Raw genomic sequence first — 14,707 nt, 5'->3', positions numbered from 1 at the left:
CAAGTAGATTATGTTGACCCAACCCATTGTATCCTATTGTACCTAAACCAAACCTTAAGCAAATTCTATCTATTTGCAGAAATGATTTGTAACATATTTGGTGATTTGTGACAAATGACATTATCCGGCTAACAGAGATGTGCTCTGAGGAGGACAGACAAAGAGTGTATTTGTCATTTTGATTTTGCCTGAAGAAACATTTGTCACAATAAATTAAATTCTCTTAGAATGTATGTTAGGAGAAATACATCAGCAAGTACCAGGGTGGGTAATGATGATCTGTCATCTTGAGAAGAAGACATCAGACAAGATTACAAAATAATTCAAAGTAAAGCTTTTTTTTTCTAAGTATTTAATGAATATACTCATGTTTTCTTCCTTGAACTACCACCCTTAGTGTAGCGACAGTCTAAGTGCTGAACTGAACCGGTGCTCTGGAGCAGACAATAATCAAGCTATCCAGAGATCCAGCTGACTGCCAGAAAACAGAAATCAAACACGATCTCCTGACAGACATCAGAAAAACAGCTTCCCCTGACATTTCCATCTACAGCCAGCTCTTGACCTCACACTGCTCTGATTGCAAAGGTTGTGATTTCAACATTTCCCCGCTTGCAGAAAGTTCAGTGAAGTCCAAGTGTAGCTGTAGCTGGAGAATAGTGGAGACGCGGGGCAAAGAGAAGCAGAGCACGGATAGTGTTGAATAAATGCTGTCTGCACGGGGGAGTGCTGGGTGCCAGCGACAAGCCAGCTTGGCATGTGGGTACACCAAATGGTCCGATGACTCAGAGGCAGAAACACATGCACAGCATGCGTTGCTTCCACGTGATGGAGAACAAATATGTATATAAACGCATCAAAAAGCTCTGTAAGAAACACTGTTTTGTTCATTCCAGAGGAGTTTATTAGTGTGTGTTGGCATGCAAGAAACACAACAACACGAATACAATCAAAAAACCCACACACTTACGCAAACGTCCAAAAACAGCATCTTAAGTGTCTGTTCATTTGAGAAGCTTTGATGGCGTGATGCTTATTAAACTCCACTAAATAAACCTGTTGGAGGATACTGAGGCATTTACTAGACCTTAAAGAAATGTCTAATCTGGGGTTTAAAATTTGCAGTGACACTTTATTTAACAACACCTTTAATTTTCAACTAAATTTCCTGAAAGATTACATTATTAGCTTCAGTTCTTAATGTAATGCAGTGAAGATAAACACACTAAGGCATTTTATAAGAGGAAAGTGGGGAAAAGCAGTTCCTAAAGTGACATCAATATCCATTAAAGTTTCTTTGAAAGACCATCTAAAACTTTTATGACTTTAAAATGCCTCACATTATCTTCTCAGCTTGGTAATTGGTAAATATTAAATATGAAAAAATGAAAAGGTTCTGCAGACGCCGGCACCATATGGAGTCCACTTTAGTAATCAACATGTCGGCCATTAGGACCTCCTTCAAGCAAAGCATTGATCTTGAAGAAGGCCTTAGATTCAGGCCTTAAATACTTGATTTCTAACTGATGCTCATATTTCATATAAAATTGCATTTTTAGAGAATCATGATTTTGAGACATCAGGTGGTGAAATTCTCCTCTCGCCTCCAAAGCATGTGGGAGAACTTGTGACTAAAAATATGAACAAAAGATGTGAAATGCTTGCTTGGGAACTCGTGAGCCAGTCAAATTGAATTTTGGGGGGTTGGAGCCAATCCCAGCTGCCGTTGGGTAAGAGGTGGGGTACATCCTGGAGAGGTCACCAGTCCATCACATGGCCACAAACAACCATAGACACTCACCTCTAGGGTTGATGTAGAATCACCAATTAATCTAACGCACATGTTATTGGACATTGGGAGGAAGCCAGAGAACGCATAGGGAGAACATGCAAACTCCACACAGAAAGGCCACAGGTGAGATTCAAACCAGGAACGCTCTTGCTGTGATGCGATGGTGCGAACATCAACACCATGAGGCAGCAACCGACGATAACATCGTTATTAATCTTATTTTTTATTTCTGTTTATGAATCCAACCGAATCCTACAGTGGATGCTGAACTGCAGTTTTTAGAGTTGCAACAATTTTCTACCTTCTTCTTCTCTTCTTTGATTGCTTTTAACTGTGTTTTAATTTTTATTCTATTTTTTTTCTCTTTAAATTGCTTGTTTTTATGCTGCTTTATGCTGTTCTTTTAAATGCCTTGTCTTTATGTAAAGCACAATGAGTTGCCTGTAGTATGAAATGCGCTATATAAATAAAGATGCCTTGCCTACCTCAGTTTAAGGCCCAGAAATGTGCATAACGAAAGTGAATGTACTTCAAAACGTGTTCACAAACTTCCCTAGGGTTGCTTTAAAGTTGTGCATTGCAATGTAAACAGAATTTCATGCGCAAAAAAAATGATTTATTTTTAACGTAATCAAGTCTGCTGTAACATAAATGCGTGCTTCCTATTTGTAACACATGGTTTGATATTAAGGCACTTCAGGCCATTAATGCACTAAATCTGTAATCCATTATGGATGATGGATGAAGCCATGTAGTCTTTCTCCTTACAATGTAAAAGAAGCTGCTGTAATGGCTCAGTAGGACATGTGGATTTTTGGTGGATTTGGTGTTTGAAACAGGCAAATCTGGGGTTGTTCCATCCAATCAATGAGACGCACAGAAAAAGAAACTAAAGGAAAATATTATTATACTTGTACCAAATTTAATCAAATACCCATCTAAATTGTTGTTGTGACTTAACCAAAGATGTTTATTTGACTCTATGTTTAAGAGGCTAAAACTCTAGACATCTCCAGATGATGACTTAGTTAGCGACAGCAAAAGATGCCTCGGTCTCCAGTCGTGGAAACAATTTCTTCTCATCACACTCTCGTGGTGAGTCACCCGTATGATCAAATTAAATAAACTGCTGCTGTCGCCCTCAGCTCATTTAATTCAAACCTCTGGACGCAGTATGGAACTATCATGTTTTTAAAATGAGTCTTGAGACACTCGGGTCGGCTGAAGAATGCTGTTCATGCGGCACGCATCGTGCATATCTATCACTGAGACTGGCAGTGAACAAAGCTGTTTAACCTTTGAGAAATCTGCAGACTTTGAAATGACTCATCCCCTTTATTCGTTTGCAGTGGTTCTTGTTGAATGATGCATTTGAACAGATTACAATACTGTTAATCGATTCGGTTTAGATGTAACCGTCGAGAAATGGTGACAGTAACGAGCGTAAATTTCTTTTTTAGTAGGATTTTGTTTTCAGTGACACCACATTCCACACTTATATAGAACATGATCTTATAAATGCATATCTTTTACACTTCATGCCAAGCGTAGGAGAGATTATGAGAGCTGGAACACAGTGAAGGTAGGGCTGGTTTTAGGTGCGACGAGAGCTGCTTTGATATGGCATTGATTTAAACAGACCAGGGTCTTCATTTATTAATTGTTCATGTGCATGGATGTGAACGTAATGAGTATGTGAGAACATTCCCACACAAAATCTGGAATTTACCAGCTAAAATGTAGCAATGTGTGCACAACCTTGATCATGCAAATGTACATAATCTGGTAGGTGAACAGGGAAGCTGCAGATGGAAAGCATTGTTAGCATCACAACATGCCACATCATTCTTTATTTCCTTAAATGAATAATTACTAAGTAAGTATGTTTTGGTAGAAACGGACATGCAGCATGACCGGTGTCAAAACTCACTAAAGATACCTGTGACAGGCAGATAATTGAAAACATATCATGGCTGATCTGGCCTTATTAGATGGTTTGGGAAAGCTTGCGCTGCACAGCGAGCGCGTCTTCAGAGTGCGTTTACCGCTTCCCAAAAGAGATCCTGTTTAATCACCTGGAATGCTGTGATTTGGACTCTTTGTTGCAGAAAGATGGTAATTAAATGAAAGCTGGTCCAGTGCATACCCAAGCCTTGTCCACTCTGGGGTTTTTAAGACACCAGTACTTGCAAGCATGAGATGGCAGACAAATGGAGCGTGTCTCAAACATCACTGAGCCAGATTACACCATCCATGTTGGTTGTCATATCCCACATGACATTCAGTTCTTTTGGAGAAATCAACAACAAGCCAAAATTTAACGTCTTTCCAATGATGTTGGTAATACCTTCTGTTGTAAACTGTCCTTGTTAAATTTGTAAAAAAAAAAAAAAAAAAAAAAAAGGACATTTCAATGTAAATGAGCATGAATGGCATGAGCCTGGTGGTTTGGAATATGGGGGGTTTATCATCAGGTGACTACTTCCTACGCATATGACCAGCATGAGCTCGTTTGATAAATACAGATTTTTTTTTTTTTAATCTGTGGTTAAGCACATTCTGAATTTTATTCATAAGACAGAATTTAAACGTTTTCTCTGCAAGGTTGATAAATGTGAATTCTGTCCTCCTTAAAAGAAGAGCAAAGAACACCCCCCAAAGGGGAAACCCCACATATAAATATGTTGGGTTTTGTTTTTGCCTCAGCAGGAGTTTGATTTATCCTCTGCCGGTTGTAGACTAAACAGACAATTTGTACATCCATTCACCAGTCGCTTATTTTTTTCCCCAACAGTTTCCACTGACAACTTCCTCGGTGGTTTTGTTTAAAATTAAAAAAAATAAATAGAAAAATAAAAATGTCTGGAGCAGCTCATTGGAAATCAGCTGTATCTGTTGTGACTCACTGCTCACTTTTCAGAGCCTTCTTTCAATATTTTATTTCCTGCCACCTGTACTGGAACCTGCTTGTATCTATTAAAAAAACCTAACACGCACCATGTTTTTTTATGGCTGCAAAATGTTGCAGATTCTTTCAGCTTTACTTATGATGTGGACTTTAAACTCGTTCATACACAAGTTGGAATATGGGGGGCTCATGTTCACTTTGGCCTTACAGTTTTGAAGATTTACTGACTAAATCTAAGGTTTTTTTGCACTGGAAAATAATCATAAACTACAGTTGAAATTAAGAGATTAATGTCACAGAGAGAAATGAGAATTCCCTTTTGCCCTTTTTTCATTGCTTAAAGAGCCCCTGAAGGGTCACAGTGGTTCATTCTTTTCTGAACTTCTTCTGCATTTCTTTGCTGTAGTTTTCTTAATTTCCTTTATTTCAGAGCAGGTGTGATGCAGCCATGGGATACATTATGAGGATCTTGTTAAAACTGGAGATATTACTCTTCAGATGATTGCTCATTACTCCTCTCAAAAGGTCGAGCTGTGACAGCCCACAGCCAGTGGCTGTGGCAGCTGCTCTTCCTGGCTCTGCTGGCAGTAGCTCTGGCTGTGGATGCACTTATTGTTCAGACTTTAGCTGCATTTGCAAATTAATCTTTGGTTTTATGGATATGGCTATAATAGCTGCACTGTGGATTTTCTTTCATCTGCCAAGAAAGCATTGCTAAAGCCCATGGGATTCAAATGAACTGTGCTTTAATCGGATATGACACAGCGACATTAAGGAGTACAGCAGCTTCAACACTATGCTCACACAACGCAATAATGCCAATTCCCTGCTCACTTGCAATGGATGCATACAGTCAGTGTTGTACCCATTATGAATTATGAGTCGCAGCTTTCATATTAGCAAAAGCACAGCCAAGGCTGCAAACTAGCTTCTCTTCTATTTAATACAAAAGTTACTGTGATGGAGCACAAAATGAGGTCAGAAAAAATCCCTTCCCCTTTTTTCCATTTCATTCATTTTGCTGCTGCAAAACAAGAGACCAGCGATAAATGCTTTTTGAGTGATGTTGAGACACAAAAACCAAACGTTTATCACTTAGTTATTCAGATTTCTGCAGTTAAAGTCCCCCACACCACACTTAGGAATTGTACATTTGTTTTTTTTATATGTGATCAGTTATTAATGGGAAAGAAAAAAGCATTATTTATGAACAAAATCCTGCTCATAAATGCTCCGTATGCCAGCTGTGTCGATGCTATCTTATTATGAATACATCAGAGATGTTAGACAGTAAGGAATAGTTGCAGGTTGCCGGAGACTTGGCACCATATCAAAAATAGCCACTCTGCCTTGCTGCCTCATTCCTCTGCGACCCTCTTTGATCAGAACACTTATAAATTCCATCTCCGTCTCATATGAGACGCCACAAATAAGGGTTGACAAGGCGGCCCAGTGGTTTTGTTCAACCTCACAGGGAAAAAGTGTGTCACTGATCAACACAGAAAGGGTTGCACAGGGTCATCGCCGTTTTCAGTGAGCTGTTCTGCCTGGTTTTGTTAGCGCTCATACTTGCCTTGAAGCCATTCTGTAGTTCCTCTTCAAGGATTACCACCTCACAGTATGGCTAGAGCAGCCTTTATCCAGGCTTTGAATGTGTTTGAATAATGAGTAGATGGCATCATTTAATTATCGATCAGCCTCATTTAAAGGTCATCTTTATCTGGCATGACAAAGAGTGTTTTATCAGGAAATCACAGCCAACCACAAAGCCCTGGAGACACCCAGCAGGATGCAGGCTCTCAGGTAACAAAGCACCTGGCTGTGAGAGCAATTCAATTTGTGAACATGACTCATGGAGATCAAACAGCTTTGAGCTTGTATATCAAATTTCTTCTATGATCTCCCCACATCAGTCCAAACTTTTTTTTAGGAACTTCTGCACAATTCTATACAAAGCAAAGTTTGTATTTGTTTTGTAAACTGCAGAGGTCTATTTAGCTGCAATCATAGAGGCAATTCTTATTTGACAAGTCTGAACATTTGGATTTGAGTTTAATACATTATACCCGACAGATTCTGTGTGGCTCATCTACCTGGGTTCGTCTCAGGTCTCTCCACAGATGCTCTCTGAAGCTTTTAAGTCTGTGTTTTGGGTTCTGAAAGGTAAACTCTGTTTTTTTCCTCAAGAACCTTTCTAGATTTGGCTGCAAACATCTTTTCCTTAAGATATGCTGTTCCTACTGCTAAGAAGGAACCCTGTTGTATGACGCTTCCTCTCCCATGGCTGGGTGTAGGAATAGTAAGGAGAACAAAAGCTTATAGGCCGTAAGAGGTCAGAAGACATTTTGAATTGTGATTTCAATGTTTGATTTTTAATAAAATGTCTAAGCGCATGGATTCACATTGTCAAAATGGTAATTTCAAATACATAAAAAAATTTATTCTGTGGTGAAAATTGCGAAAAAAGGCGAGGGTTAGAATGCTTTCTGGATCCCTAAACAACTAAGTTCAAAGCTTTAAAAGTAATAAAGAGTTATTCAGAAAATCAGTTGCAGTACATCAATAAATGTTCTAATATGAGAAAAAAAAACTAAAAAAATAATTTTTCCTATATTTTTCACACAGGTTTAGAAATGAATACTTTTACATACCTTTCTACATTCTTAAATAACTATGCACTTGAATATAGACAATTACAGTCATAGAATAACCCCTTCCTCAAATCCCCTGAAAAGCATAAAGATCAGTTTGCACATTATAGTTTGTGCTTTCCTAATCTGTAAAAGTATAGTGCATTTAAAATAAGTACCCCCAGGGCTCAAAGCTTTAACCCTCATCCTCATGAGGAAAAAAATTGTCATTAAAACTGCTGAATGGAAGCTTGGATGGATTATTCATCAGAAAAAGGAGAGAAAAAAAAGATGAAGAGTTGTAGAGGAGAGCTTTTTTAAATCGACTACCTGTGAATTACTGCTGAACGAAATGCCAAAACTTCCCCACTTCTCCAGCCAGGATTTCAATAGACTAAATGCGACAAAGGGTGCAGAGAGAGTGTGTATATCTAGGAACCCTGACATCCACTCTTAGAGGAAAAGAAAGTGGAGAGAGATGTTGTTTTCAGACACTCTGAGGATGTTAAATGAGACAGAGGTCGATGTTATTGCTTCACTGACTGCAGAATGTGTGGAGGAATGGAGCTCGTCTGAAACGTCGCCAGGCATTACACAACATTACTCTCTATCTCGGGACATTTGCAGTGCTGAATCATCCTGCCTTCGATATGATGAGCTCCCTGTTTGCCTCTTTGGAAAAGTTAATTTGCAGTTGTCGTTTATGTAACGTTGTAGGTGAAAAGCAGGGAGCATGTGTGAGAGCTGAGCTTTTGTTTGATAGAGATCTTGATTGATTCAAAATTGGATTTCTGTAATGCCATAAAACAGCACAGTGAAAGAATAATATGACTATCAGGCTGCTGCTGATGTGTACGAGGCTGTCGTGAAGAGTGAATTAATTATACACATTATACACATTAATTAGACACATTCTCTGCTGGAATCAAACCCATCATATATCTTTTTATAGTGGAGTGTTCTTGTCTTTTTACATTACATGCGAACAGTCGCTCAGTTGAACCTGGTAAACACTTTGCACATTTAGTTCGATATTTCTGAAGCTTCAGTTTCCTACAGCCTTTCTAAGCAAATTGAAGCTGAAAGCTCTGGGCTTACCTAAACATCGAGGCGATGAGTTTCAAATTTCAAAAAGCGTCTGTATTTCTCAAATTAAAACTGGACCTCGACACCAAATCCTCACCCAGTTGGTGATTGTACAGAATATTCGTACCTCATAGTTCTTGCAGGCTATGTCGGCCAGACTGCTTGTTTCACCCAGCAGACTGAGATCCAGCTCACTTGGACCTGTGGACAGAAAAATCCATCAACAATCATCGATATGTCGTGTATTTAGGCCTTGGGTCATAGCTTTGTGTTTTGGAAATAGTCTTACGTTATTGACTCATGTGCAATAATAATGAAGCTGGAGCCAAGAGGCAAGAAATACAAACACATAACTCTTCACAAACTCATTAAGCCATTTGCTAATGTATTGTTTGCATGTGGCAACTTCCATGATGGAAAATATGGAGCAACATGCAAGTACCAAAACTGCAGTTCCTTGAATGGCCACTAGAGGCTGGCTCTGTCAGTGAGTACACATCCATAGTCCCCCAGGATAACGTGTTGACATCTTTACAGCCTGGTGCAGAAAACAGTTTTAGTCTATTGGTGAGGTTTAACATGGCTTAATCAACAATTCAAAACTATATTATTTCATGCGCAATAATGGATGGCTGAGTTTTAAGATTGACCCATCGACTTGCATTGAGGCGTCAGGTTTTCAGTCAGATGGCAAAATCAAAGTCATAGAGTCAAGGTTTTAAAACAGTAATAAAGAGACATCAACCACACTAGTCTTTCAGTGGCAGGGCAACAATCTTTGGGGGGTGTATGAGCTTCGTTGGCTGGTTTTGCATTATTGGTTGAGCTTAAAAAGGTGTGGATATGACGCATACCTGGTGAAGCTTGCAGGAGATCACCATTGCTGCTGCTCATTATGCTCGTTTTTGTGGTGTTTTGCCTAAGTTTTTAACTTTGTTTATCTGGTGTACAAATAAATCCTTTTCTTTTCGAACCGTTTCTCTCAATCTTTATTTTATGTTGCAGCCAAGTCAGTGGGTTGTAACAACAATTTACTTACTTATTTCTTGGCATATTTGGACTGTGTCCTAATTGATTTTGGAAAGTCTGGATGACAAAAAAGTGCATGAAATGCAATTTAAAAAATAAAAAATATATATATATATCTAATCCAAACCTTATTCAGAGTTGGTTTAAGATGCAGTTCCAATCAGACCGTGAAACAGATGCTATGCAAGGTCAAATCTGATTTCTTCAGCTTTACTTTCACCATAACAGACGAGAACAACGTCAAATATACGTCAACAGCAGCGCTAAGATGAATCTTTGCTGCTATGAGCAGAGCACTTTGAAGGGCAATGGAAAATAATACTGCAGACTAAATGAAGCCTAAGTAGGTTAAATGACCTCGTTTTACATATATTATTGTTGTAAATTGAAGATGCACAAGAGATTTGCTTTGCTCAGGCTTCTTTTTTTGCTAAGCTAAATAACTCCTAATTTGTTACTGTGCAAAGGAAGGTATCTATAGCTCTTAACAAGATAGCAAATGATTGCTTTTCACCATTTAAAAGAAGGAAAAACCGAAAACATTTTAGAGTCAGGAGTAATTTTTTTTGTTATATAGGACTTGAACACAGTGAACACGACTGTAATACAGTTATCAACACTGCTGCTGTTTGTTGTCAAGAGCTGATTACATTTGTACCGTTCATGCTCACATCAGTTTACCAGATGCAGTCCTGCACATGTGTGCAAAGCAGGGAGAAACACGCAGTCACGTTGATTTAAGCACCAGAAACGCCTGAACCCAAACCTAATTTTTATAAAGCTGCCATGGAAGGTGGCGTTAAAGATTCTAACACATCCTTGTATCCTTCCTGGGTGGAAATGGGTTGTGAATAACACTTTCTCTTGGCATGTTTTTTCTCCTGCACATCATCGCCTCCTGATCAAAAAGCTGCGTTAGATTATGCAACGATGCAGCTTCAGGCGCTCGGGCTGATTCCAGAGAGATTTGAATTTCTTAGATGTATTATGATAAAAAGCTTCAGAACGCACTGGGGGTAGAAAAAAAAACTGTCCTGTGTGCTCTTGACAGCTCACAACTTTAGAGTCAGCAACATGTCAGAGTGCATGTCGTCCCTGCAAGGTGAGGGCCTGAGGTACGACTGTGGGGGCTCTTTGCTTTGTTATGTGATGTCAGGTGGCAGACATCACAGCGGCACTTCAGTCCAGGATGCCTGCTGTTGATAATCACGGTGGATGGCAAGGCTGGAGGACAGTGGCAGCAGCTTCCTCTCGCTGGTGGAACTACAAGCAGCAGATGGACTAGAGCCCAATCACTCTTTTTCGAAGAGTCTATTTTTAAGCTTTTGCTTAATCTTTTTGTATACTTTATCACATCAGAAAGTTGATCCGGTTTAAGAACATCAGTTTATCTATTAAACGATATCAAACTGAAGTTGGAGATTAAACATAGATTTCAGATTAGTTTGCATTTATGTGTCTCGTTAAAAAAACAATGCACTTCTTTTAGGGTGTTTTTTTTGATGGAGCACCGATTGTGCGTCTCCTTCACAGAAAACACAAGAAAGATAACCTCAACAAATGAGTTGTTGAGTAAAGCGAGGCTCGGCTTTAGACTTTCTCATATAAAACATCACCAACGTGACAAACAATGGACCAAAACATAGGTTCTACGTTTCACTGTGAGAGAGGTTCAAAGTAGTTTATGTAGCCTCGAGCAATCTCTCTCAATATAGATGTATATAGATGTATATATTACCACTGCACTTTAATCCGTATATTTATTTGTATCTGTAATTACTAATCTGTAAAAATGCACTATTGCTTTCACTTGCACATTACTTAATTTATTTATTGCTGCTATTTGCACTTCTGGTGAGATGCCAAAAACTACTTTTCGTTATGCTATACTTGTATATGTGTAATGACAATAAAGTTGAATCTCATGTCATCTCAATCTCATCTCAAAGTTCTAAACATGTTGGAAATGTTTGCCGTCTTGCAGTGCTACAACCTCTGTTTCGAACCAACAACTAGGAACCTCACCTAAACACATAGGTATGACAAAATACCTAAACCTAACCAAACAGTTAATGAAAGTGAAAGTTAAATAGTGATTGAAAAGTGTTGCGTAAAATACACTGAGCTGAACAAGAACTGTGGTCTCCTGGATGACAAGCATGTATAACTCTGCCACCAAACCTTCCAATTGACTGCTTAGCCTATTTAAAACAAGCAACCACTCATTTGTTGATCCTTCATTAAAAAAAAGCAGTACATTTTTTTTTTATCCTGTTAATGTACAATTCAAAGTAAACACAAAAATGGACCAGACTCAGTGAATAATTCCCTAAATTCAACAATTAACCTTCTAATACTGGCTCAGTACTTAATGAAGAACCTCCTGATCCAGACAATCCCTATTTAAACCAGTGAGCAGTGCTGACCAACATGTCACTGAGGTCATCAGGTGGGAGCCTCCTTTCATCAGTGTTTCGTCTAGTTGGGCCCATGACACCTCCAGGAGGCTGGACAGGGATCACTGGCGTGCCAGAGTCACCCCCTTAATGCCAGCCATCACTGCTCCTCACACCACAACAACCATCTTTTCTCCCACAAGCAGCATAAAAGACTGATAGAAATTCATCCTCCAGGACACTGATCAACAGATTACGTTTTGTGACAGTTTAATGAACTGCAGGGACAGAAGGCATTTTAAAGGACACAATATGACCTTTGGAATCCACTGTGAGTAGCAGCAATGCAGACCAAAAATGAGCAGCAGAAACTGAAGGAGAAACCTACTGTGAGGTGCAGCCTGCCAAAAAAAAAAAAGCCTCATAAATCTCTAAAACTGCTCATTTTGGAATTTTATATATCACTATTCGTAGGAATCTTTTTTTCTTTGAAGAAGGTGGGTTATTTGGAGGAGAAGCTGCAGTTTACTTCACTGCAAAAGAGAAGCACATGTTTGTACGTGACAGTATTGTGAAAACAGCCTGAGCAGGAAATACGAGGCAGGCGGAGAACATTAAGTCTTCAGCAGCCGGGTACTGAGTGATGATTTTTTATCATTAAAACTTTGAACATTGCTCATTTTGTTTGTATTTTTTAAATTCTGTCAGGCTAAAGTACTATATGTTTGGAATCTTTCCCTCAGCATCTCTAGAGTATTTGAAAGCTGTCGTGAAAAGAATAGCTCTGAAGTGTGCATAAAGGAGCTGCACAAATGTGTCAAGTGGCACGAAGGAGTGTCAAGGATTCCTAAAAATGTGTCTTATTATGTGGGTGTCGTGGGTTAATCGAACTTAAAAATCAACTTCTCAAGGCAAAAAAAATATGCAATTTTTCATTCACCCGTATACTAATTCACAAGCAGTTACTGTAATACAAGGTGATTCTCACACTGGGCAGCGGCTCTCCTCTTATCTGAACATACTGGTGTTCCCCTTCGTGGTGTTTCTGCACCTCCTAACATGAGCCTCCGTCTCCTCCTGCTTGAATGTGTTGCTGCAAACTGTTCACAAAATTACAAAAGCTATCCACAATAGACTGGACTGTTTTTAAAATGAAGAAGAACTAGCAGCTCGATTGGTCTTCTGTAATTGTCAACGTTTATAATCACTTCCTTCGGTTCTTACTCGGCTTCCTGCTGCGCTGCGGCCGCGTCTCTGCGCTGTGACATGACGATGCATCAGAAACAGTACAGAGGTCCGTTCACCTTATTTATGAAGCCCACAGTCACAAGATTTTCTCAGGGGGGTTAATTAATCCATACAGCAGTTTTTAGACAGTGGAAACTTTTTCACATCGTGTACAGACACAGCTGCGAAAAAACGCCCAGTGCATAAAGTACATTGCACTGGAGAGGAGTTGTGTAATATGTTTTGATTGTCACTAAGCTTTAAAAAAAAGAAAAAAAATAGCTTGTTAATTATGAGCTTTAGGCTGACTAACGCACCTAGATAATGCGATTGGGGATTATATACCTCCTGCATGTTTACACTCAGCTACAATAGAGCTAGACACAGTATCATCTAGCAAAATAAATTGAATTAAAAATGTGAAATCTTTAATTCAGCTGTACTTTGACATGTGTGATGATGTCACAATGAAATTTGAAAGTTTCCTCCCACAGTAACATAGGATCTGAAATACTTTGGTCAATCACCTGATTCCCCTCTTATGCATGTACACTAAAACATGGACTGAGCTGGTTTGAGCTGTAGCTTTTAACTGTACTGAGGGTTAATTTGTAGTAAAATCCATTCAGAAAAGCCCCAGCTGAGATTTGATTTGGGAACCTGCGTGTTGTAAGGTGATAGTGCTGACCACCACATCCCCATTTAGTCCATTGTCAAATGGAATTTCATTCATTTGCTAAAATTTTCTTCTATTTTTGAGTATTTAGTATTCAATAGCTTTGAGGAAATGTAGTGCTTTTCCATCATAGGAGTGTTTTGAACGGCTGTAATCAACAGCTATTTTCATAATAATGAATATTTTCATCATTCTTATATTTCTTTTGTTGTCTAACAGCCACAGTTCACCACTGTAGAAAAGTGAGGGTGATGTATCTAATACAATATTTACCTTTGAGAAGCTCTAGTGAATGTTTTATAGCGGGGGCTAGTATTATCCCAAACACAAATCTTTGCCCCTGGGCCCCCAAAGATGCTGATGCAGCCATGTCTAAGAGAGTAACGATCGTCTTATTTAGCTTTCCATCAGAGGAAAATGTAGACCCGTTTCTGTATGGGTCAAATCAAGGGGAAGTTGTTTGATCGTGGTCTGTGCTTGTGAGAGTAAAAAGCCTATACATAAAATCTTACTATGAAACATAACTGAACTACAAAGTAATAATGAACCATTTCTTCCTTTTTATATTCAATATAAATAGTATTGATGCATCTGTAAAGAACACAAAATGTCTTCCATGGGCACATTGACCAGTTGCACCTACACTCTGTTATAATGTTATAAAATAATGACTGATATGCAACAAACACCAGGCATGTTCTGATGACTAATTTCGCTAGAAACATTTCTTCCTAGAACTAAACCTGTTATGAAATCGGTGGAGAAACACCTGCAAGGCGCAGACTGATAACATTCTTCAGACCGACACGAGGTGTTTTCAGTCAGGAACGCAGATCTATAAACAGTTGATTATCAGATCTTACATAACGGCCTGCATGACATTCTAACCTTGTTGAGTCTGTATTTCTCACAAAGCGCAGCTAACCCTCTGTCACCGGTTGCTATGCCAACTCTGTGGTAACC

General features: G+C 39.0%; 1 protein-coding gene across 2 annotated transcripts in view; it reads right to left on the bottom strand.

Moving 5' to 3' along the window:
- ak5 (adenylate kinase 5) overlaps window positions 1-14,707 on the bottom strand; it is a 101,678-nt gene that overhangs the window by 36,376 nt on the left and 50,595 nt on the right. Inside the window, exons 8-9 of one of the 2 annotated variants that reach the window (XM_075482878.1) lie at window positions 8,859-8,954; window positions 8,544-8,617 (exon numbers count right to left, since the gene is read on the bottom strand). In XM_075482878.1, coding sequence (XP_075338993.1) covers window positions 8,544-8,617; window positions 8,859-8,954 — 170 coding nt within the window. The remainder of the gene's footprint in view (window positions 1-8,543; window positions 8,618-8,858; window positions 8,955-14,707) is intronic. The other variant, XM_075482879.1, reaches the window with a different exon arrangement.

The sequence above is a fragment of the Odontesthes bonariensis genome, chromosome 14 (genome assembly GCF_027942865.1).
Source record: "Odontesthes bonariensis isolate fOdoBon6 chromosome 14, fOdoBon6.hap1, whole genome shotgun sequence".
Lineage (NCBI taxonomy): Eukaryota > Metazoa > Chordata > Actinopteri > Atheriniformes > Atherinopsidae > Odontesthes > Odontesthes bonariensis.
Note: the sequence above shows the minus strand (reverse complement) of the source record. Positions and strands in the feature narration are given on the sequence as shown.